Consider the following 25070-nt stretch of genomic DNA (forward strand, 5'->3'; position numbering starts at 1 on the left):
CCTGACATTTGGCTGATGTTTTTCCCTCATGTTCAGGTGGACAAAGAGGAACGCTCCTGCTCAGTGGAGGCGGAAGGACAGACAGAAGCAACACACGGAGCACCTGCGTCTGGACAATGACCAGAGAGAGGTGAAAATTGCTCAGCTCTAGAGATCTGATTTTTTCTTTCCTAATGGCCTGAAAAACGCTCTGCAACCTTCATGAAATGTCTAGACAGTTACTTGCAGCTCATGTCTGCTCTCCCTTAAGTGTATTTGATACAAATGAAGTAGCAGACCAAAAATACTTAATTTTCTTATTATAAAAGTTATGTCATTTTTGCACTCTCTCAGGACAAAATTATTTCATCGCACATATAGGAGAGTTCTCTGAAAATATTATCACATTACTTCAAGTTGTTCTGGTTTCTTTTCTTTTAAAGGGGATGAGTGAGAGGAGGGTAATTAATAGTTTTCAGCCATCTATTTCCCATCTCTAAATAACTTAGTTATCCTGTACTTCTTTTGTGTATTTGATGGAGGAAAGATAGCCACCTCTAGAAAGGGATTATTTCATCCTAAAATCAGGAGCATTGCCTTTTGGAGTTGCCTAAGTGTCTCCTGTAGGCCATAATAAAAGACTTAAAGTGACAAAGGGAGAGACAACCTCATTGCCAAGGTGAGAATGTGAAGCCCACCCATACTGTCGCGTTTGTGTCTGCCTGTTTTTACACAGCAGTCGGATGCTGATTTGCCCACCTTCTGAACCGATGAACATCTCTCACCACTGCTCCTACAGCTGACACAGTTTTTCTTTGTGGTGAAGTGGTTTTGAAAGATCTGGGTGAAGTGAACTAATTACAGTACAGTTTCTGATTCATATGGTACAGGCTGCAAACTGTTACACCAGGTGTTGATTTATGGGTCATTCCAAGAATAGTCTGGCTCAAAATATTAGAGGTTTTTTGTTTGTTTACTAATGCCAGAGTTTTGCTTTTGTTTTTGTGTTGTTCATTGAAAACAATATTCTCTTGCCTTGTTAATATCCTTAGAAAAGCCTAATTTTGAATTTTAAAGGAGTAGTAGCCTTGTGTCTGTTAGGATAGTGTTGTGAAACTCGAAGTGTGTTTGTTCAGTTCATCCTTTTATGGTAGTGATGGATTTAATTGCCTTCCTAGTGTACTCATTTCTGGAATTTATTTACTGGTTTGTTAAAGTTTTGTTGAATTATAGTGTCATCTCTGTCATCCATAACCATGTAACAGAAAAATGTCTGCCTAATAAAAAACCTCTACGAGTAATTTCTGGCTTTGACATGTTCCATATGCTCAGATAACTCTAAAGTGCTTTTTACTGAGATGTAACAGAAATGAATAGAAGCTGATTTCTAACCTCATTACTGTGCTAAACAACACAATTGTTAAAACATGTAAACTTCTGAGCTAATTACAAAGGCAAAAATCTACCTCTGGTCTCTGGGGTGTTTTATTTATTTTGTTTTTTAACTGATTCCTCACAAGTTCATTTCCTATAGGAGTTATTCTGTCTCAAAAGACAAATAATATCTGAGGAGTAAATATTTTGAAGTACATACTCAGCTGAGGGTACCAAGTGCCAGTGGTAATGGTGCTGTTATTTTAGGGGTTTATGCTGTACCTCTTTGATGACATAATGGTGATTGAAGATTGACCCCTTCTCAGGGTGAACCTCAGACTTCCACAGTAAATTTGAGAGTGGGGAGGGAGCTCTCCTGAGGTGAACACTGGAGGTCAGGCTGAGCAGGAGGTGTCAAACTGCAGTGTTGGGAGTTTGAAACAAATTGAAGCTTTGTGGCGGCCAACAAAAATCTGTGCAATTGAGACTTTTTACTTGTAAACATTTGTGCCCAGTGGAGGGCAGAGTTTACACCAATCCACTGATTTAACACCATCTTTTCTTTTTTCCTTTCAGATTCATTACTTTCGAGTTTATTTTTATGTTGAATTCTTGGGAGTTCTGCGTTGTATTATGTCTTCACTTCTCCTTTTCTGTTTTGCATGCTTGCTTTTATTGCTTCATATGTGCTTACCACTTTCACTTTACGTCTGCTTGGCTTTTTGCTACCAACTTATCCTGCCAGCACCTGGACTTTGCCATGTCAGAGCTTCAGTTGCAGTTATGTTTAGACTGGGACCAGCATGATTGGCCCTTCATGCCCTCTATAAAATCTGTGTCAGAGCATTATCTGGTATGTCTAATGCACAATATGACTGTAGTCATAGTTCTGGATAAAGATGCATAATTAAATGTTTATATCATAGCTCTTTAGTGCAAGGCCAGTGGAGAAGGTGAGGTTGTTTTCCCTCTTTGTTGTGTTTGACAGATCTATTCACTGACATTTCAGTTGGTCATTGTTTCCATGTAAGTTAGAGAGGTTTCCTGTTAATTTGATATATGTACTAATCCTGGGTATTCCATCAGTGCCTGTACAGGACTTTCTTTCTATCACTAATTCTCAGTTAGCTGTGCCCCAACCAACCTGTGATCACCTGGCTTCCAAAATATTTGTCATATCACTCTTGTCTCTGGGGTGAGAACAATGGCAACTCCTTGATGGCAGTAATAGAAGCAGAAGAGCTCTTTCGAGTAGAGTGGGTTCAGGAAATGATTTTCCTCAAAAATGCAGCTGGTTCACAGCTGAGAGATGTTGCTATCATTTACATTTTGCAGCTGCTTCCTGAAAGAGCAAAGTTTTCTTGCAGCCCCCGTGTAGACCAGTCTGCCACTTGAATAGTCTTGGTTTGGGTGGTTTTTGCAAATTTTCATTTAAATGAAAAAATTAAAAAGACAGTTGGTAGTGGTGCAGGGAGTAATTGAATCTCTATGCATCTGAATATCCTTGGCAGCTTGTGTTGTGTTTTTGTAATTCAGCAATGTGTGTTCTAATACTGTATAGACAATATAAATGGGGATTTGACCTCTGGTGAAATTGCAGTTTAAGTGTCTCAGCCCTAAATAATGCTGGATATAAAATGGGGCCTTTTCTGAAAAGAGGACCTGATCCTTTCCTCCTCACTCCAGAGGTGTGGGTTATAAAGATAAGTTCACCTTTTTCTCTCGGCCAAGTAATCTCACTTGCACTTTTGTCTGTGTTTGTCCGTTTTTCTCCCCCAATCCAGAAATACATCCAAGAAGCCAGGAATCTGGGCAGCACCATCCGGCAGCCCAAACTCTCTAACCTCTCTCCATCAGTAATTGCACAAACAAACTGGAAGTTTGTAGAAGGCTTGTTGAAGGAATGCCGAAATAAGGTAATATAGAGGATAATTCTGCTCTCCTGCACCTTTCTGGACCATTTTGTATCCAGTATGTTTGAACCCCCCCTCCCCACTTTCTTGCCATCTGTTTCTGCTTTATTCCTATGAGGATTTTTGCGTGGTGGTGAGAAATTAATGAAGAGATAATGTATTCAGAAAATCTGCAAGGAGCAGAGACTTTATCAAGCAGATTTATGATAGAGATGGAATATTCTGAAGGGTCTTTACCATCCCGCTGCCCAAGTCTATTATAGCACATTTCAGTTAGAACTAATGAGGCAGTACTCTTTCAACAAGAGTGAATAATCCAAAAGAGAGGCTTGTGGTGAAAATACAGAAGCTTTTCTCATAACTGCATTTCTGAAGTGTAAGGTTTTAAGCACTTAACAAAGAAATTTGGCATTAATTTGTAGACATGCTTCACCAGTATATAGTTGACAACATATTATTAATCTGAAGTAAATGTAAATGTTTATAAAAATACAGCAAAGAGAATAATTATGAAATAGACACATTCTTTCCTAAAGTCAGGGGACTTAATTAGTATAGAAATTAAATACAACTTTTCAAAAAACTCTATTTAATATGTGCATCTACTTCTGGCTTCACTTAATGGACCTGTCTAAATAATTCCCATCCCTTAATAGAGGCGCAATAGATAGTGAAAATTTTTGAAGATAGACTTGGCTCTATGACAGTGAGAAATGGCCAGAGGGAGTGAGGGGGAGAAGCAGCTAGGGGCTAACTTGGACTTCTTAATCTTCACCAAGACTGTGCAGAGGTGCTTAAGGGAGTATTCCTCATTTGAAAGTGAGTCTAGAATAGGAACAAAGAGGAAAAAAATGTGTAAGAGACAAGCAGAACTGATTCCCTCACCATTTTTACCTCCAGTTGGCTGTATGTTGAATGTATTGTGACTGGAAAACTGTACTTCAAGAACTGGTGAAAGCGTTGTTGGCCAGTATGAAATTGTGTACAGTTTAGGAGAATGTGGCTCGTGGGGAAGCTCAAGAGGTGCACTCTAGAATGGGTTTGGTTTAATCCAAATGCCCTTCTGGCAGAACAGCATCTCCCAGGAATGACCTACCTGTGCTACTTGGAAACACTTGGACTCATTCACCTACCCTGGGGAGGGACAAAGTGTCCACCTTGGGGAGTGCATCCAGTACCCACCAGGCTTCAAGACTACCCAAAATCTGTGTTCTGTGGCCTTGCTGCTGAGCATCCAGCTTGTTAATGTGTGACCAGCTGTTCCCTTTGTTGGAGTTACTCTGTAGAGGATGATTTGCCCATTGGCGTACCCTTTTTTAGAAAGCAGATCAGCACTGGTGCTGTCCTGGCTTGAAAACCAGGGATAAAAGAAGGGCAGTTCTGCACTAATGCCAGAAATACATATATACAGCCAGTTATTCTGTCAAAACTTTGTTATCATGTGCTTCCTTATTGGTCATTTTAAAATTGTAAGTAGTCTTGGAAATTTCTGGGAGAGACTTACCTCTCTTTTGCCTTGTCCTAAGACTAAGAGGATGTTGGTTGAGAAAATGGGTCGAGAAGCTGTGGAGCTTGGTCATGGTGAAGTGAATATCACAGGAGTGGAAGAGAACACCCTGATAGCCAGTCTGTGTGACCTCTTGGAAAGAATATGGAGCCATGGTCTGCAAGTCAAACAGGTGAGGAATAAATATTCCTGTACATTGCAGAACACACTTTCCTAAAGTTGTGTGATGCTTTTCCTCTCTCTGCTTTCAGAGAACACCTTTAGTGTGTATGTAGATGTGTTAAAATAATTCTGTGTCCCCCAGTCTTTTTAATGTCAATTCTTACCCCCGTCTGTCTTCATGTTTTGGGATCTTTGCAAGTGTACCTGTAGATGTGTTCCACAGGTGACTTCTTCGAAGACTCTCTATTTAACCTAGGGTTTTTGTTTGGTTTGGTGAGTTTTGGTAGTTTTTTTAAAATAGGATGGTAAAAAAACCCCTACTGCTGTATTCTTAATATTTTTGTAAATGAAGTTGCATAGGCTACAAGGCAGCATATCCTAAAGATGCTCTCAGTGGGATGGGGTAATTGTTTTCCTGAAGGATAATTTAGTACTTCAGAGTAACAGTCTTGCTGTTTTGGTTCTTCCTGAGTGATATAGGCGTACTTAAATTATGGTTACAAGATCACTAGCTAGAGGTGTTGGGGTTTTGTATGAAATTAATAATTGTTTGCTCATCTTGGGACAAGATGGAGTTTGGAGGGCCTTTACCACCTTTACTCCTCCCTTGTACAAAGGAGTAGCATGGGCGGAGAAGATTGTAACTTCTTTTTTTTTTGAATGAATGTATGTTCATAATCCAGACAACTGTAATCCGGTATCTCTGTTCCCAGCACCCAAACACCAGTTTTTAACTCTGCTCTCCTTCAAACAATACAACAGTTTTCTATGTGAAGATTTATCATGTGATTCTCTCCCTTCCCTCTTGTATATCACTTAGGATAGAAGCTGTACTGCTTTCGTCTTAGAAGACAGAGCATCAGTATACTCTGCTTCAACCCAGATTTGGGCCTTTCAGACCACCAGACGGCCAACCCTTCATAAGGTTAATGCTTTGGATTGATTGCAGATGTTGGCAAACAGTGCTGAATGGTGGAAGAAATAGTGTGGTGGAATAGAATAGAGGCCTGATGGAGGAAGTGCAGTATATCTCATAGTATGATCCAGACTTTAAAAAAATAAAAAAGTAAAAAAGCACCACCAGTTCTCTGTGTGCTCTGGCCTTTATGAAATATGCAAAAGCCTGCTGTTTCATACATCGATTTTATTTTATTTTTCAATAATGAGCCAAGGAAGACTCTTCTTTCTCAACTGACCATAGTAATGAGGATGGCTTGCCCTCCACCAATCCCTGCTTTTACCTCTTCCCTGCTGATGAACCCCAGTAGTCCTACATTAGCTGCCTACTGATTTTTCCATCTGCAAAGGGAATCCATGCCTTCCGTTGTCCCGAGCAACGCAGGGGAGTTGTGTGATGTAGGATCTAATGACTGAAGTAGTCTGGACTTTCAGAAGGCCTTGGTTATTCCCTTGCCCATTCTCTATCCCACTGCTTTCCTTAGGCTGTCTTCCTTCCCCTTATAGATCCAGCTTGCATCATCATTGCTGTTTGGTGAAGTTAAAGGAGAGGTCCTCGGTGCTGAAGGAGCGGGCAGACACTGCATGAGTTCTCACATTCATCATGGTTGTTGACATCGATTTGCTGCAGGATCCTTTGTTGCTGCTTTCTGTGATCTGCTGCAGTTCTCCCTGCCATGGCAGCTGGTTGCTGAACACTAGACTGTGTGTGCATGTGTGTGTTTATTGGGAGAAAACACAGTTTTGGATGTAACTCTTTGCTGGGTGATATTTTCATGCTCTTTTTTATCTGTTTATAATAAGACTTGCAGTTTTGGCTTTCCATGTTGGATCTGTCAGGTACACACATGACATAATGGATTTTTTGTATCCTCACCACTGAGTGCATATTTTTAATAGATTTCTGTCAGCACAGATGTTACAGACACTGTAGGATTTATTCGTCTGGAGGTATACCACTTCTGGAATAATCCCTCTTGGTCAATAGTTCTTTCTGTCAACTGTAGGGAGCTATAGGATGGAAATGGTTAGAGATTTTAAAATATAGCTTAAAAGCAATTAAAGATGAACCATCATTACTGCACTTCTGGGAAGGCACTGAGATAATTTTAGACTAAATTGATAGTGCAGAATAGACAACTATTGTTTTACAGTCGTGGTTTCTTTCTGCACAAAGCTGTAAATAAAAATATGGCCTTATAATATGACAACTTTTCTGAAATGTAGATTTGCTAGATCCTTACTGGTATTTCAGGTTAATACAGTAATTTGGGAAGACAAGTATTACTAATTACCTGTAAGTAATTCCAGTTGATGTGCTGGAGAGCCTCTGTTTGCTTAGTGCTGCCTTTCTGCAGGTTTGCAAACTTTGGATTTATTATGTGAACTATTTTATGATGAATCCGAGAATCTTTGTGGTTTCCCAGTGAAAGATTTTCTCACTCTCTGCTTTAAACCACCAAGGATTTAAGAAAGCAACATAATGAGCAAGGTGCATCTTTTAGCATCATTTGATGGATTTATCTTGGCCTGAATATTACATCCCAAATTCTAACTTTTAAGTTGGTTTTACAGTGTGTAGAACTGGGGTATTTTTGCTGATATGCTTTCACTGTCCTGCTTATATTTTGGGATATCTTACTGTGTTTGTGATTATCCAGGTGCTTTGTCTGATGAAATTGAGGGGAATCCTTAGAGATTCTAAAAAATGGGGCTGCATTTATCCATAACCCTGAATTACCCTGAGGGGAGCAGGACTTGACCTGGGTGTTTCTTGCTCAGGCTGGCTCTGTCTCTCTTGTCATTTCACTGTTGGAGAGGCAGGCAGGGAGAGACCCACAGGACACAGGTCACAGCCTCAGATTTAAAACTCCACGTGCACACAACATTTTACAAGTGTTTGAATGTTTTCCTGTCATGGTAATGAACTAAGAGGGGAGAAGTTCCATTGACTTTTTCCTGTTACCAGAATCATTAGATCCCAGTAGTTTGACTCTTGCTTTTCCTTCTCATCCTCTTTACAGCTCCCAAGTGCCTCCAACTTGTGTCTTATTTTTGGTTTTTACCATTGAGTTTATAGGGAGAAACATCTTTTAAGCAAGTTTTTGTCATGGCTGATCCTTTCAGTGATGTTTTAAACTTTTTTTTTTTTTTTTTTTAAATTCAGCTGGTAGTGATTTCTTTAACTAATATTTTTTAATTTTAGGGAAAGTCTGCTTTGTGGTCTCATTTGTTACATTACCTAGAAAACAGACAAAGAAGAACCACATCAGGCAGCTTCAGTACCTCAGGTAAGATTGGCATCTGCTGGAAGAAGATGATTAAAAGCTGTGAGTAAGAGCTGCCTGCAGATTTACACCGTGCAGAGTTTTTTTTTTTCCCCCTTGGAAATACCCTTCACTCAATATAACTGCATCAAGTGTTACGTCTGCTACAGGTTTAATATGGATCTGGTGTGTTGTCTCAATATATTTTATGAAAAATAAGCTGGTTTGTATTGAGCCCACCTGTTTGGGTCTGGGATCTGACTGACATGGTAGTCAGAAACCAGAAATAGCTTAAGCTTCGGAGATAGGCTTTAAAATGGATTGCTCTGGTACATCACCCTCCATGTGACACACAGGCCCTGCATGACTGGCAGAGCAAATGATCTTATGGGTGGGGGTGGAAAACAACTATAAGCACCTAAGATTGTGCTGTACACCCTGAGATTTTACATTATGGCTTGAAAAACCGCTGAACAGAGGGCTTATTGTTTAAAAGAAAAACTTAAACTGAAGAAACATATTTTAATTTTTGTTGCATCAAGTGTTGCAGTAGAAGCAATATTGCACACAAGATCCACTGAAAATGTGTTTCTAGGATTATTAATGTAATTTTTAAACATTACTTCCTGTGTGAGGTGGGGGCATAGGATATAAATTTGGAGAGAACAATAGGTTTGGGGGAGGCAGTGGGTGCTTTGTATTTTTTATTTAAAGCTGCTGTAAGCAAAGATTTGAGCATTAGTAATGTGCACAAGATCCCGTAAGCAATCAAAACCATAGATTTGGAAGTTTTAGGGTCTCCTGAATGTCCCTTAGTTCATCGTGGTTTTTCTGGTAAATCAGAATAAGTCACAACCAATTCTATGCTTTCTAACTTGGGATTGAGGGCAGGGACAGTATTCAACATAGAGTTGAGTACACTCATTCTGGAGTGGAATTTGAAAGATAAGAGTAATAATATTGCTTGAAAAGCCCCAAGTGGGGTATTTAAAAAGTAGTGGTGCTACAGGAGTGTGCAAGGTAATAGCTCAGTAAGCGCAGGATGTGTGGTGTACTGAGTACAACATATTTAACACTTTTCTGGTGTCAACAGTGCCAGTCAGTGTTCCTACACAGCAGGAAAACAGGGTAGTCTTTAGAAAATAATGCTTGATTACTATATGTCTTAAGCCATTTGATGTCATACCAATTTCTGCTGATCCTAAGCTCAGCAGTGTGTTGGTGGTCAGTGTGTGCTGATCTGTAGAGCTATCTGTGTAGCATATTAGATTTTCCTGTCATTTGGAGTGGAAATACACCACAGTACCTTCACAGAGTCACCAGTAATACAAGAGTGCAAACTGGTGTTAATTCACCTTCTATTTTATATTGATTTTATAATCTTTAGATGGATTTCTGCTAACAGGAAATTGTTTTCTTCTGAATCTAGGAATACTTCTCGATTCGGAAAGACGAAAATCGGATACAAGTCCAGCAATGTCACCTCTCAGAATCTCTCTCATCCAGGATATGAGGTGAGTTTGAATTGTTAAACAACCCAGAACCCCTCTGAGATTTGCACACTTGTTTCTGTGTCTACTGTGCACCATCCAGAAAAGCCTGTGTTTCATGCAGCAGGAGGGAGCTGTGGGGAAGTTGAACTATTTTAGAGTAGATAGATCAGCATTTTCGTTGACCTTTACAGAAACAGGTTCCATACTGGCAGGTTTTATATTGTCAGAGCTATTAACCTATGGAAATACCATGACAGAGTTTTCGTATTTTTAACGTTTTGTGTACTGGTTTATTTCCACAGAGGTGTGGGTGTAGTGTTTGTGTTTTCCCAGTCATTGCTGAGTTGGTTGCATAGTTCCGAGACCACTTTTGCTTCCCAGGGAAGAATGCAGTTTAGAGAACTTGTTTGATCTAAAGGATGGATTTATCTAGCATTCAGTACTGTTGTGTGAATAAAACTACAACTTCTGTCCAATGCCTTCTTTTCAGTACACTGAAAAGCAATATGCATGACTTCTGAAGCAACCTTGAGAGGAATTTTCTTTTCCTTCTTTTTCCTTACAGCATCTGTTTTTTTTCAGTAGGCAGGAGTGAATTGAGGATTTGCTTGCCTTATTAAAATAGACCATTTGTATCTTGTGTGGAAGTAAAGCTTCTACTGAGCATGCAAAGACAGTATTTAATTTTCCAAAGCATTCAGCCATAAATATTGCAGCGGTAAGGTCCAGAATGAGTCCTTAAATCATGTGAGACAATGGGCCTGGTTTAGAATTTTGTAAATAGGGCACTGCATTGCAGATATTTCTTTTTCAGGCTCTTATTCTCTTTGAGCTAAATTGCAGGGATTTTTTTTATTGTGCTGAGTATTAAGGTGATTATGTTTCTTTTTCCTATAATTTACGTGATATTTTGTGCTCTTTGGAAAACTTCAGCCAAGCTTGGTTCAAAAGAACTGTCATGCTTTGACAATACCAAGCATTTCTTTTTGTTTTTTTCCAGGCATATCCAGAACATAAGTGAAATCAAAACAGATGTTGGTAAGGCCAGAGCCTGGGTTCGCCTCTCTATGGAAAAGAAGTTGCTTTCTAGGCATCTGAAACAGTTGCTTTCAGATCATGAACTCACAAAGTAAGATGGTTTATCTTGGGCAAAGCTTTTTATAAAAACTAAAATATATATAATTGTTTGGTTTTAAAAATCCAGGTGTGCCTATTTTTGCATCTGCTTAGCAGTGTGCAGAAGGCGTGGAACAAATTGTCTCTCAGAGTGTGTGAGCTGTTTGGGAATTAGGATTCAATGCTGGGGTCCTTCATATGCATTTTGACATTTATTGCCTGCTTTACAACATAAGGTGAATTGCTTTCATGTTAGTCACATACAGTGTTTACTGTGTGGAAATCAAAGTCATAGTAATTGTCATTAATTTTAATTGAAGACTTCTTTCTGGAGGCAGCTTAACCTCTGCTGTCTGCCCTTCCTTTCCTCTCCTTCCACTATCTTCCAAGGAATTTCTGCCCCAATCCCCCAGAACCCCAACAGCTAATTATTTGAGATTTGCCTTTTCTTGTATTATGTTGGACTTTTTGATGAAGCTGTGGCCTTCAGTGAATAAGGAAAAGCTGAAGGATGGAGTTAGGACAGCTAATAAATCTACCTGTATCTCCAAATAAAGGTTAAGCCTCTCCAGTGAAGTCAGCAGTTCAGATCAGGTTGAATTTAGCAGTGCTTGTCCTATGCAGAGCAAGTGCTGTGAGAGGACTTTCCACACATCACCACACTCCATGTACCACCACAAAAGAGAAGGAAAAAAATCTAGCTGTTCTAGGTGATATGGTTTGAAAGTGTGCCCCACTTGTTTTTGGACGAAGCAGTGCTAAGTTCAGTGAGGTACTAAAAGTAATGGTGCAACTTCTGCCATTTTACAGTTAACAAGATTGTGTGTTGCTCTGTTTTGAAGCAGCTGTTAGATATTTTAATTATCCCATTCTCTTTATTCAGCATTTGTTGACAAATGTAAGGAAAATGTAACATGTTTGGTTTCTTTCTAGCCTGCAAAGGGGCAGGGAGAAATCTCACGGCTTCACCGTCCTGAGACCTTTATGTGCCCGGGGAGACAGAGAAACCTTACCCTTTGAAGAGACAGGACAGCACATACCCTGACAGGCTGTCAAACATTTGATTCAGATTGTGCAAATGAAACACAGACATGGGCACCTGTGAGACTTTTGTGGCTTGCCACTCTTGTGGCTACAGGCAGGTTAGGTAAATTTAAGGCTCAGTCTCTTGATTTTCATGGAACATTTCCTGTCAGTCTCTAGTGTTAGGTTTGTTATGTAAGTGAGAATATGCCTGTATGTTGATTATCATGGATTTGTTTTGCAAGTTTCTGTCTTGTGACTTGCTGACTTCTTTGTAAATTGATACCTGAAATTGCAGGGAGTTGTCAGGATGCTCTCCTAGGCAGGAACAACCTATCCACAGCTGTGGATATTTCTAATACCTAATTCCTGCGTCCTTGAGGGTTTAGATATTCCTGCAGCATTAGTTGGATTTTGATGTATTTTGGCATTCTCTTTTAAGATTATTCCCAACACTTGTGTTACATATTGGTTGCCACCTTTGCATGCCTATCATTTTGGTTGTGCCAGGAGCTGTATACTGTCAACACTGAAACTTTTCCCTGGATTAATGTGCAGGTTGTTGTAGGCCCTGGGTGATCACCTGTAGCCAAATACAAGCAGATACCCTCAGTTTTTGCCTTATGTCCTTTGAGAACAGTCTTCTGTCATACATCATGTGCTGGAGAGCTCTCCCATGGCACCCTCTGCTCAGAAGTAACTTAGGAGAACTCTCTTTACTTCAGTTCTCTCATTTTACATGGTCAAAAGGAGTCAGAATTTTTTTTGAGGAGTGCCAAATTCCTTTTTCGGTCTTAGGGTGTTTTTGGGTGGGCGAGGTCCCTTAGACCAAACGTTACATTTGAGGGGGGGAAGATAATGAGAATTGGACTGATTCACTTTGGAGATGTCAGCCTTGCAGAGAGTCAGTGTATCTTGGCTCACTGAAAACTCTTGACTCTCCCAGTGTCACTTCTCATTTGGAATTGCTTGCCCATTATTCGTAGCGTACCTAATAAATTTGCACAGTAGAAACGTTTCACTGAAAGCATCTTGTTACTGTGACAGATTATGTGTTTTGCTTTGTCAGAAAACTCTACAAGCGTTACGCATTCCTCCGCTGCGATGATGAGAAAGAACAATTCTTGTATCATCTCCTGTCATTCAATGCTGTTGATTACTTTTGCTTTACCAATGTTTTCACAACGATCTGTAAGTATTTGCTTTCCCTGCAGCTCTTATTTCCAGATTTGGTTGAATCCTTGTCCAAAATTCTAAACAGCTCTGAGCAACGTGCCTTAATTTTATTGTTCTGCTTTTTTTTACCCTGGGATCCATCTGTGTGTTCTGTATTGCTGTTTCCATGGTCTTCTCTGCTGGGCAAGAGTTTGTTTCTTTGTCACTTTTGTTTCTAGCTTAGTAAAATACTTAGCTCTAATAAATTTAGTTGGGAGTGAGTTCTCAGCTGAAATTTTTGTGATGGGCTTGTTTGCATGATCCTAAATAAGCGCAGTATGGGTTGTTCACTATCAAGGTAAGAATATTAATGCATGCTGGGAATGAAAAGAAAACAAACCTTTCCTACTTTGTGCTCAGGCTGGTTTGCTGCGTGCCTGTGTCTGGGTTTGGGGTAACATTGAAATGCCTATTGAGGGCTGCATCAGAACTTTTCAACATATTTTTTTCTTTCTTCTAGTTGTTAAAAAGATACCCTGGAGAAATTTGTGAGCTATTGATGCTTAACTGTGTTACAGAGTTCTCAAAGGTCTGTGTGTCTGCTGCCACAGGACCTCACTGGGAAGGCAAAATAAGGAAAGACTTTAGCAAGGCTTATGAAATTGGGGTGGGATATGTGAAAGGACTACCCTTGATGGTGTGTTGTGATTCATACTTGTGTGTATGAAAGACAAAGCAAACAGACATCCAAGCAAATAGCTTTTGGTCTTGAGGGCAAGTTCTGGATAATGTGAAAATCGGGTCTGCTGGATGTAGTTAAATTGTCACTTACTTTAGGGCTATCAGCACAGAAAATAAAAAGGGAAGCATTTTAATTCATCCCTAAATGCTGTGAGCATTGGGCTTTTAAGAAAATCCAACCACCAAATGCTTTCTTGAGGGCATTGACAGCTGAGGAGATGCTGAGGGAGAAATGCATTAAATGCCTCAGCTGAAAAGCCCTGACTGTAATCTGCTTATGCACTGTGAAAGAAGGGCAGAAAGCCAAGAAATACAGTGACCATTCAGAGAATTGGATTTTATTATAAAAGGTTGACTGTGCAGGAGATGCTGGGTAGTGGAAGAGTATGTGCCTTGAGAGTCAGAGGAGGGACTGCAGTGCAGGTGATACTGCATGGAATTACTCACAGGTAAACCAGGGGCCCAGAAAGCATTCAAGCATACGTGTGGTGCTATTTAGAAGGGAAAAAAATTGCTTGTTCTTTTAAGAAATTGATAAGTCCTAAAGTTAGCATAACTAAGAGTGACATGGCACAGAGAAATTTGCAGCGTTATGCTGTATTTTCACTGGATTTGTTCAGCCGTAGTAGTACACGCTGCTGCCATCCATGGCTGTAAAGAAAGGCTGCAGTTAGTACCTGCATGGGACCTGGGGGGAGTTGTGCAGTGTGCTGAGCTGCAGTGCAGTCCTGGATACAGGAATATCATGTCTTTACTTCCTTGTCACTAAGCTGAGGATAAGTAACCATCTTTGTGCCATGTTGTGAGGTTGGTAAATAAAAAGGGATTACACTCATAAGAAGGCATTATTCCATCCAAATTTCTTTCTTCCCTTGACACTGTTCTGCTGTCAGCTCTGCTTCTTAGTGGCTGCTGTGTATATGTACACTTCCCTATTGTCAGTCAGTGCTTAGTGTGCGAGTGTCAGCACGATTAAATAGGATCTCTGATGTTCTTTTAACGTTTCGTGGTACTGCAGTGCTGTTTTATGACTTATCTTTTGCCCCTCTCTTGACTAAAGAGGTTATATAATTATCCTTCTTCATTTCTGAAGTGCTCTTTCTTTTGTGTTTGCAGTGATACCGTACCATATATTGATTGTTCCCAGCAAGAAACTCGGTGGCTCAATGTTCACAGCCAATCCTTGGATCTGTATTTCGGGAGAACTGGGTGAAACAGGAGTCCTGCAGATTCCCAGGAATATATTAGAAATGACTTTTGAGGTTTGTGTTACCTGATACAGAACCGGATTTGGATGTTGTGTTTGTTCAGTTTTAAATTCTCCCCTTGCTGTACCACCTTGCCATACATTTCCTGTCTTTGTGGTTAGTCACAGATTGTGCCTGTGCACAGCACATTTAACCTATATTTAATAACATGCAGAGCAAAGTGACTGACAATTTCTTAGTGCAAGGGGTAGACGAGACTGTCTTTATGTTACAACTGTGGGAGGTGTCATATCCTTTTCTGTTGGAAAACAAAGAAGTAATTCTGCTCTGATTCTTGCATGTGTGTTGTGTGCATTGAGTAAAACTGAATTGAAAAATCTAGTTCAGCTGATGTGCTCTGTGCAGATCAAAATAGTATTTAACAAAACAAACAAACAAACAAAAACAAGTAAAGCAGCCTACCACTAAAAAGCCCAGAACCAACCATGCAGTCAGAAACAGGAATCACATTTCTGAGTTTCTGTCTGAGCACTTTCCCTAATAGTTTACTCCCCCACTATGCTGCTTTCTTTCAGTTTCCTCTGACAAACTCTTTGTTTAATTTGCAGTGCCAGAACCTCGGAAAACTGACCACAGTGCAAATAGGACATGATAATTCAGGGCTGTATGCCAAGTGGCTTGTGGAATATGTTATGGTCAGAAATGAAATAACAGGGCATACTTACAAGTAAGTATCATCCTGACATTTCATGTGGGGTAACTAGAATTTCTGCAGGGAGCTGGCACTGTAGGGCTTGTTTGATTAGAAAGGTCTGATCTCCTGGGGCTCTGTGTCCACAGTTGCCTCGACCTGAAGGCACAGAAAGATCGTTCGGCTTCTGGCATTAAACAAATCGTGGTTCTTATGAATTCAAACAGGGTTTGCAGTTTGCACATGCTCGTGTCTCGTGTCACACTGTTGGTGGAGAGGATGAGTTGACTGTTGTGCAGCTTAGAAATAATCTGCCTTGAGCCCAAGGAAGAAACAGCAAGTCAGAGCTTGCTGCTCACCAAATATAGGTGGTATTTTAAATTAGGACTGGGTACTCCAGGTGTCACAGAGACACCTTTGGACATAAGCTGGAGCACAAGGCCTTATGGGTGTTAGAAACCTGTGTTTAGATGGGGAAAGTAAAGGAACCAAATTTGCAGTGAGACTTAAATTTATTTGTGTTAGACACAGCATAGTTTGGTGCCCTGTCCTTTGTTTAGAGAAACTGTCAGGCTCATGTTGATGTCAAATTGGCGGGTAAGTCCACTCAGCACTCCATGCCAGTTCATTTGTAATTAAATGAAGAGGAAAGATTCTATTTTTGGATCCTCTTCAGTTTTCCAATTCAGCTGATTAAACTGCCATCAACAGTGGTTCAGAGAAGGTGATAATGAGCAAATGAGCATGTGTGCTTTCTAGTGTGATTTAATACCCCAGTTCAGTAGAAGTACTGGTGTTCTGGCATTTAAGCGTATGTATGGGTTGTGGGGTTGTTTTGCAGCTGGCCTACTAGGTAGTGTATTCAGTGTATTTCTTCACCCATCTATGGTGTGTATTTTACCTATTTTTCCTCAAATCATGTGCTACATATGGGACTCAAGCAAAATCTGCTTTGTGATCATCTACTGCAACACCCAGCACAAACTTGGAACTGGGAAGCTGTTTTACTTTTGCTGCCTGTGCTGGCAAAAGCCAAAGTCAAGACTTTTTTATTTGTTGCCAGATGAATGAAGTCTTTCTAATAACTGTTCTAGCAGGATTTGGGCTTTAGGCAACTGCAAAGTTGGAAGTCTTTGGCATGGAATTGAATCTGGATTGATCCACGTATTTATCTCCTTGATGCTCTTAGGTTTCCCTGCGGAAGGTGGCTTGGGAAGGGAATGGATGATGGCAGCTTAGAGAGGATCCTGGTGGGAGAGCTGCTGACTTCCCACACGGAGGCTGATGAGCGGCAATGCCGAACCCCTCCCCTGCAGCAGTCTCCAAGCATGATCAGGAGATTTGTCACAATCTCACCAAACAATAAGCCAAGTGAGTGCTGGGGGTTTTCTTGTCTTATCCTCTTCTGCATCATCACCTGAGGGCTTGCAAACACTGGAGTTTGGAGAGGACCTGTGAAACTCAGCCCAGTGTCCTGCTTGAACTCCAACTAACTTCCAAATTCCAATCCTGGGCATCCTGTTCTGTCTGTTTAAGTTTTGATATCTAAAAGGATGGCAGGTGTGTCTGTGCTCCTGGTCCAGTGATGTTTTTTGTATTGTCCTTTTACCTGTGGAATGAATACTATGGAGGAAGGTAGAAATTTGCTGCCTTTTCTCTGTCTCCCCTTCATGGATGAAGAATCTTGCTAGTGGTTTCTATTAATGGACTTCTCTTTGTTTGCTGTTGAGGTCAGTGTTCTGTGATTGTCTTATTCCTGATAAATCAGATGGTTCCTTTGTTCCCAACCATGCTTGGGTTTGCAGCAAAACTACCGCAGGAATTATTTCCAGGATGCCCAGCTTTGTTAGTCCTAAACAAAGCACAGCTCCTTTTCTTAGCTTTGGGTCCTGGTCTGAAAATTCACATGGTATGTAAAAACCCTTTTCACTGTTGGTGTTTTGAAACACCACAGTGTTAACTTCAATACAAAACCAAACCATCTCCATTCCTACCTCCTCAACAATAAAAAAAAGTAGAGTTGGGTTTCCATTACCCACAGCTCAGCAGTGTTTCCCTAACAGAATGAGTTATATTGGTTCATGCTCCTCTGCTGTGCTTTGTGCTGTGCTGTAACCCTCACACACAGGTACAATTTCTGAAGCTGTAACTGGATATATTTTTGTGTTTTGCAGAGTTAAATACTGGTCAGATACAAGAAGCTATTGGTGAAGCTGTTAACGGTATTGTCAAGCATTTCCACAAGCCAGAAAAGGAGGTGAGGGGTTATTGTCTGTGTAATGGTACTGCTGTCCTAAAACTGATTAGTAAACATGAGAGAATGTATAGCAGAAATAACTAAACTGAGTGAACAGCCGTGTGCTTGAGAATGGTACAGAGGATGCAGCTTGAGAATGCAGCACAGAGATGGTACAGCCTCATTTGAGGTATTTACCTCTGTTTTGCTGCTAACTGGAGCATTCTGTTAAATGTTAACACTCTGGTATTGCAAATTTTGTTACTAGTCAGATTCTACCAAGGAGTCTACCCACAGACTGTCAAGAACACTGCCTCCTGTTTGTTCTGAATTAACTGACATTTTACATCTGCATTGAGTCCTAAGTAGATTTTTAACGTCTGTTTTGCATTATCTTTGCTGCTTAAAATGTGAAAACCCATGGACCATTTGGAAAAAAAGGAAAGAAAAAAAGGCCACCCTGAACACACCCACATCCCCTGAGCAAGTGAAGCAGAAATGCTCTTAAAGACTCTTTCATTACACATGTAATCAGCTGTCAGAGCAGTGACTTTCTGAAGCAAACCTTCAGGTAGCATGCCCCTGTCAAATTATCACAGTCCAGCCCTTGTGAGCCAGACAAGTGTAGAGCAGTGCTCTGTATGGATGGCTCTTGACAGGAATTTTTACAGATAGGTCTTCCCATTCCTACAGCACCTCTCTTCTAAATTCACTATGGCATGACAAGTTCATATCCAGTGTAATTCTAGTCAATGATCACATTGATAATAATCTCAAGTGCAAGGTAAAATTTGCCATCATGTGCTGAAGAAGGACTTCATTTTTTACTGAGCATTAAATGTATTTGTTGATAAGCAGAGGTACCTATTACACTGGATCTGTGATCTCTATTACTTAAAAAAAGAGGACAATATTTTCCTAATTTCCTGTAGTGATCATTATTATAGGTAAAACCTGCTCATTATCTCAGGCTGTTTGAGGCTTTGTTTGATGATGATGATGATGAGGCCCTGACAACGCTTTTCTCAGCCTCATTCTTAGGGAAGTCAATCCACTTTTGAATGCTCAGGCCTTGTGAGAATTGGCCCATCCTGTCTGGGGTCACTGTTTGACAGCAGGTTTAAACTTCAGGCATCTGTTTATTTAAAAACTTAATGGGACACTTGTGTCCCAGAGTCCCAAAGGGAGGTGATGAGTGTGTGTGCTTTCTGTGTGTGCTGGCAGAGAGGCAGCCTGACCCTGCTGCTGTGCGGAGAAAGCGGGCTTGTTTCAGCTCTCGAGCAAGTGTTCCAGCATGGATTTAAATCACCGAGACTCTTCAAGAACGTCTTCATTTGGGATTTTTTAGGTAAGTGAGAGGATGACATCCCAGAGCCTGTTTGTATCTTTGAAGTACACCCAACTGTGTTCCTTGTCACTGCTGTTGTGTCACAGCTGGTGTGAAGAGCAGACTTCTTGGAGGCCCCTCAGCAGCTGAATTGCCATGAGAGCTCCTACCTGCTTTTGCTGTCATGAGAGAGAGCCTCTGTCTACTGCCAAAGCTGACTCTGTACTCAATGCAGTAACTGGGCTTTGTCCTTCTAGCAGTAACAGTGTAAGACAAACTTTCTTACTGAGGAAGAGGTACATAATTAGGGTGGTGAATTGACATAGGGTAACCTTGTTCTTAACTGAGCACAGTGAAAACTAGAGATCACACTTGTAAGAGGTTGAGTTGTCTTTCAGAGCACAACAGATGGATCTAGTGCTGTTGTTTTGTAGTGGACATTGTAATAAAGGGGTTATAAACATGCATTTTTCACACAATGGTCTAGGTCCCTTGACACAAAGCTAAAGAAATCAACTGAGTTCACAAACACGTTTTAAAAAAGGAATTATTTTTAATAATGTATTTATATTTTGAGTAGGTACTTCAGCACTGCTGTTCCCCTCATAGGATCATTTTACTACAGTCAGATTCAGTAGATAGGTGAACCTCTTTAGCATTGTTCAGAGGGAAGGCAGTGGAATCCCAGTTTTATACAGGGGGAGCACAGGACTGAATCAAACAGAAAAAATCAGTGCCTTAAAGTAATGATTCAGGAGATTCATGAATGAGCTTTGTTCCTAGGCTTTTCAATTTTAAGTCTCTCCTAAGTGCACTGATGAAACTTCATTGTCTCTCACCATTCTTTTAAGAAAAAGCACAAACATACTATGAGACCCTTGAGCAGAACGAGATGGTCCCAGAAGAGAACTGGCAGACAAGGGCCAGGAATTTCTGTCGCTTTATCACTGCTATAAACAACACCCCTAGGAACATTGGGAAGGATGGCAAGTTTCAGATGCTGGTGTGTCTTGGAGCCAGGTATAAAGAAATTTTTTTATTGTTGTTGTTGTTATTGATATTTTAATGAAATGAAAAATGTTGCACACGGGACAGTTACTCCCATTTCCCTGTCTCTTGAAGATACGTGGGGAACATGGTAGGTCTGCTTAAAAGCAAAGAATAAAAATCATGTCTTTGCAGATGTGAAATTAACTTGGCTTTATTTTTATTCCCAAACTGCCCGCTGGCATCTTGTCAGAGACCACCTTTTGCACCACTGGATCGCCCTGCTTGCAGACTGCCCCATTACAGCCCAGATGTATGAGGACATAGCCCTGATTAAGGATCACACGCTGGTGAATTCTTTGATTCGGGTGCTGCAGACCTTGCAGGAGTTCAACATCACCCTGGAGGCATCTCTTGTCAAAGGAATTGACATCTGACCTCCTGTCCCACAGGAAAAACTGTCTTTGCAAACACAAAAAAAGCAACAAGGAGTGAATCTTGTTAGTATGCAAAAGTTCTGTCTTGCCAGTACATTGTATCGTGAACTTGTTCATGGCCCAAAAATGCAACTTTGACTTTTCTTGAAGGAAACTCCAGAAACAGTACAGGCAAATGGATAGAAGCTGTAAACTCAATGTAAAAAAGAGGATTTTGGTATAAATCTATTTTAGAGTTTATTTGCTGATTTGCTTTTTACACACTTTCATGTGAAAGAGATAGAGATGAGTATTGTGCAGCTTATTTTAAAGCTGCAGTATTTCCTTGCCATAGAAAATGTGCAGTGAGCCTTTCAGCATTCTGTGAACTTGCCTTCAGATATGCTGTATGTCATAGACCCCAGTGTATACACTCCATTTCTGCTGAGAAGGTCATTCTATAGTTTTTAAACTAATATTTTATATATTAACATTATTACCAATGTTTGATTTTTAAAGTGTTGGGTCGTGTTCTGGTGCAAGGGAACTACAGACCTGATCTGTGCTTTTTTTAATAGCTCCAAAGCACTGATTTGTCAACAATTATTTTTTTCCTTTATTTTTGCTGTCAGTATTATTTTTAGTGAAATCCAGGAGACTGAACCGTGAAATGTCCAGAGATCAAAGTAATATTTTTCATATTGGTACGTAATTGCACAGAAGAAGAAATTAAGTCTGTTTTTTAACTGATGTTTTTATTTATTTAACCTATCATTGTGTTTTGTAAGTTTGTCTTTTAAAAAAAAATCTTCTATGATACAACTGGCTATATTATGTTACAATTCAGAATTTACAGTGTAGCCCACTTAAATGAAAAACCTGGAATAATTGTTCATAACACAAGAACATTTCCACTTAAACCAGCCTTTTGAAGCTTGGTATATGGTTGCTGCTGGTAATTCTCTTAACTGCTAATAAAGAGGGACACGAATTCCCCAGATGCCAGATGACTAAATAAAGATCTTTATGCCTCATCTGAAATAATAACAGTAGACCCTTACTAACAAGTATAAGGATTTCTTAATGTTTCTGAAAAGACAGTGGTATTAAGGTTTTTTCTTTTCCTTTTGAGTGCATATGTCTTGGATCCTGTTGTCACAGTCTGCTTCATTTGAGATGCTTTTGTTTTTAGCAAAGAAGGTTTAGTCCATTTCTACTATGAAACACAAACATTTTGAAAGCTTAATTTATTGGAGATCTGGAACTTGGCAGAGGCCTGAAGGCATCTCTGCTCATTTGAATCCTGTGATAAAAATCTCTTTGAAATGAATATGTGACTTAAGAACAGGCTGATTTATCAGCACCACAAATTACTGTACAGAAGTTCAGGGCTGTGTATTTAAGAGGTCTCCACTGTATAAACTTATCTCAGTATCCTCTCTCTTTGGAGAAGCAGAATCCAAGTTTTTTGGTTCATACAATGTTGTAGCACTTTTACCTACAGCTTAGTCACATCTTGTGATAGTTTTATTTCCGTAATTTATGACTATAGCACATGTATTAAATTTTTGACTATTTTTACTTTTGTCCTATTTATTTCATTATTAAACAGAGAAGTTCCTTTGTCACTACTTATCAGAGCAAGATTCTTCTTTGATTTCACAGTAGCATTAGGAAGATGTGAGGGCAATGTCTGAGCCACTCCTCACATGGGGTGGGTGTGAATTCTTTCACAGCTTACAGGAGCATTTCACAGGAGCATTCTCTGTGTGTGCAGGTTTGGTTTGGTTGGTGATTTTTAAATTTTTCTTCCTGCTTTGGAAGGGTAAAAATAAAAAACAGTTGGTACTGCATTCTAAGAGTTTCGTGTATTCGGCTTGATGTTGGGATAGTCCTTATATACCTGCCCTAAATTGTTTATGCATTAATGATAGCACAAAGAAAAAATTTGTTGTTTTTCATCTGTCTTGAAAATGACTTTACTAGGCTTGTATATTTCACAAGGAATATTAAGTAAGAAAGGAAAGTTCCATATATTGACCTTAACAGAAGAGTTGATCCTGCTAAAACCATATATATCTCATAGTATTAAGGATGGATTAATTTTATCTTGCATGAGGTAATTACCCTGAACTAAGGTTCTTTTTTTTTAATCTTTAATTTTTTTTCTTCCTTACACAAGTTTACCTAGTGAGACATGGTACCATTGGCTGAATGGCTTTTCTAGTGTGGGTTGTTTTGCCCTCATTAGGTCAGAGATAGCTGGGATGGGCAGAGGCTGGTATTTGGTGTTTGCCAAGAGTGGGCTCCTTGGCTGGTTCGTGGAGATGGTGCTGTCCATCAGTGAGAACACCCTGAGTGCTGGCTGTCCTGTGCAAAAGGAAGACAGAGATCATCTTCCAGCTCCTAAGTTACTTTATTCTCACAGGAAAAACCAGTTTGAGATAGACCTTCCTCCTGCTCTCACAGGAGCCCTGTATTTAATCGTGTTAGGGTTCAAAGCACTTTCTGCTGTGGACTTCCAAGTCTGGAGGGATTTGCTCGACTGATGGAGCAGTAGAAGGTTCTGAGATGCAGCAGCAATAAAGCTGGTTTTGTTGGCTCCATAGGCAACCAAGGAAGAGCAAGATATTAAATCTAGCCTGTGCCAGGATTTTGGGAAGAGATTTGGCTGGCATGCGTAAGAACAGCCCAGTCTGTAGGAGCAGCCACAATCCCTGGACATTCTGCCATGTCCACCACAAACCCAGCCACTCCTCTCACGGCTGTTCCTAGCAGCCGTCCCACAGGATAAGGTTAGGATCCAGCATTTGCTCTTGCCATGCCATTCTGCTGAACTTTATAGGAACAAACAGTATAGTCAGCACCTTTTTTATCCAGAGCTTTGTAAAATCCTTCTCCCTTTGTTTGGAGTAATGCAATTTTAACTTTTTTTCCTGTTACTTTTCCAAAATAAGGGGGCAGGTTTGGTAGGTACAGTTGGTGTGGCTGTGCCGTTCTGTTGTTTGGTGGGGATTTTTTGGTAACAGTTAATGAGAAAAGATAATCTTTTTAACAACACACATTCATTCTGGAGAGAGAAACGCAGTGATAAAAAAATAAGCAGTTCATCATGCAGTAAATACATAGTGCTAAACTGGCCAAACATTTACAGGCTCATACTGATTTGAGAGGGAAAAATAGGCTATCACCTGTCAGTCATTTAGGCTTCTTTGGTTAATGCTACAATGATACTTTATACAAAAAGAAAATGCAAATTAATAAAGACTTGGTCTAAATGTAATTAAATACTATGATGATAAGTTTATACAAAAAAAAAAAAAAAAAAAAAAAGAAGAAGAAGAAAAAAAGCCTTTATCTACCGTAAACTTTAACCACCTGATATTCTGTAGCTGAAAACATATTCATGAACTGGAGAATATTCTTCAACTTTTTCCATTACAAAGAGTATTTTTCAAACTGTTCAAATGGAACTTACTAGCTGGAAGATCCATACTTTTTATGTGTTTTAAATTCATGAATATGTTAAGATTTCTGCAGTGAAACTATTCAGAGTTAACTTTTTCTGTATATTGTCAAATGAATTTTGTCGGTAGTGAAAAGACTATAGGATACTTGAAAATACTTGAAGAAATTGTACATGTACTTCACATCTTTGTAGCTCTTTATTTTATACCTAGAGATTGGCTGTTAAACTAAGATAAAGCATCAATACCTTATAAACTATATATTTTACTACATGGGGAAATCACTGGCTTGTTTTTTTTAAGGGCCGTGTTGAAGTTTACATTATAATGACAAAACCAGGTACTGTTTTCCTTTTTTAATTTTTCCTGTGACATTTCAATCCATTGGACATTAAATGTGAATTGGATATACAAAGCAGTTTTACAGGTGTAGCTCATTTGCTGAATTGCAATAAAATTTGTCTTCTAACATGAAAAAATAGCATTAATGTGCTATTTTCATAAAGCCTGTTACAGTTTGGCTGATCATCTGGCTCATTGCCTGGCTGCAGGTCTGTGGGACATTTTAGTGCCTCGTTTCAGGAGACCTTTGTTGTAGAGTTTTGTTGCCTGATCTGTTCAACTACAACTCCTTCCTCCCAGCTCGAAGGTAGCCTTCCCCCAGGCCATCCTTGTCAGTCAGACTGCCAGCAGTGGGAGAGATGCCTGCTCAGGAATCAGGGAATGGGGAGAAGGGGAAGGCAAAGGGACCAACACAGACCTTGGAAGGTGCCTCTGAGCACACACACCCGGATGTGCTGCCATTCCCTCTGTTTCAAACTGTGTGAGGTGATCACTGAGTGTTCTATACCACCAGGGAATACAGAAGGGAAGGAGTTGGATCATTAATTTGGAGGTATCTCTGTTGCTTCACCTCTCACACCCCCCTGCTCTGTGGTGGAGGCTTTTTTTAAGCAAAGCGAAATAACGAGAGTTAATATCCCTCTTGGGGGAACCACATCCATCTTCCTGAGCTGGGGCTGATCCTGCACTGCCAACACCTGATGGTGTC

General features: G+C 40.0%; 1 protein-coding gene across 2 annotated transcripts in view; it reads left to right on the plus strand.

Annotated features, from left to right (window-relative positions):
* DENND5A (DENN domain containing 5A) overlaps nt 1-22180 on the plus strand; it is a 61659-nt gene extending 39479 nt beyond the window's left edge. Inside the window, exons 10-24 of one of the 2 annotated variants that reach the window (XM_066187554.1) lie at nt 37-130; nt 3138-3269; nt 4793-4945; nt 5756-5860; nt 8099-8183; nt 9589-9673; nt 10653-10781; nt 12861-12982; nt 14804-14949; nt 15504-15622; nt 16776-16957; nt 17761-17843; nt 19047-19170; nt 20001-20169; nt 20390-22180. In XM_066187554.1, coding sequence (XP_066043651.1) covers nt 37-130; nt 3138-3269; nt 4793-4945; nt 5756-5860; nt 8099-8183; nt 9589-9673; nt 10653-10781; nt 12861-12982; nt 14804-14949; nt 15504-15622; nt 16776-16957; nt 17761-17843; nt 19047-19170; nt 20001-20169; nt 20390-20573 — 1912 coding nt within the window. In that variant the 3' untranslated portion in view covers nt 20574-22180. The remainder of the gene's footprint in view (nt 1-36; nt 131-3137; nt 3270-4792; nt 4946-5755; nt 5861-8098; nt 8184-9588; nt 9674-10652; nt 10782-12860; nt 12983-14803; nt 14950-15503; nt 15623-16775; nt 16958-17760; nt 17844-19046; nt 19171-20000; nt 20170-20389) is intronic. The other variant, XM_066187553.1, reaches the window with a different exon arrangement.
* Nucleotides 22181-25070: the final 2890 nt, after the last annotated feature.

The sequence above is a fragment of the Chamaea fasciata genome, unplaced genomic scaffold (genome assembly GCF_029207755.1).
Source record: "Chamaea fasciata isolate MVZ Bird 193981 ecotype frontalis unplaced genomic scaffold, bChaFas1.0.hap1 SCAF_7, whole genome shotgun sequence".
NCBI lineage: Eukaryota > Metazoa > Chordata > Aves > Passeriformes > Sylviidae > Chamaea > Chamaea fasciata.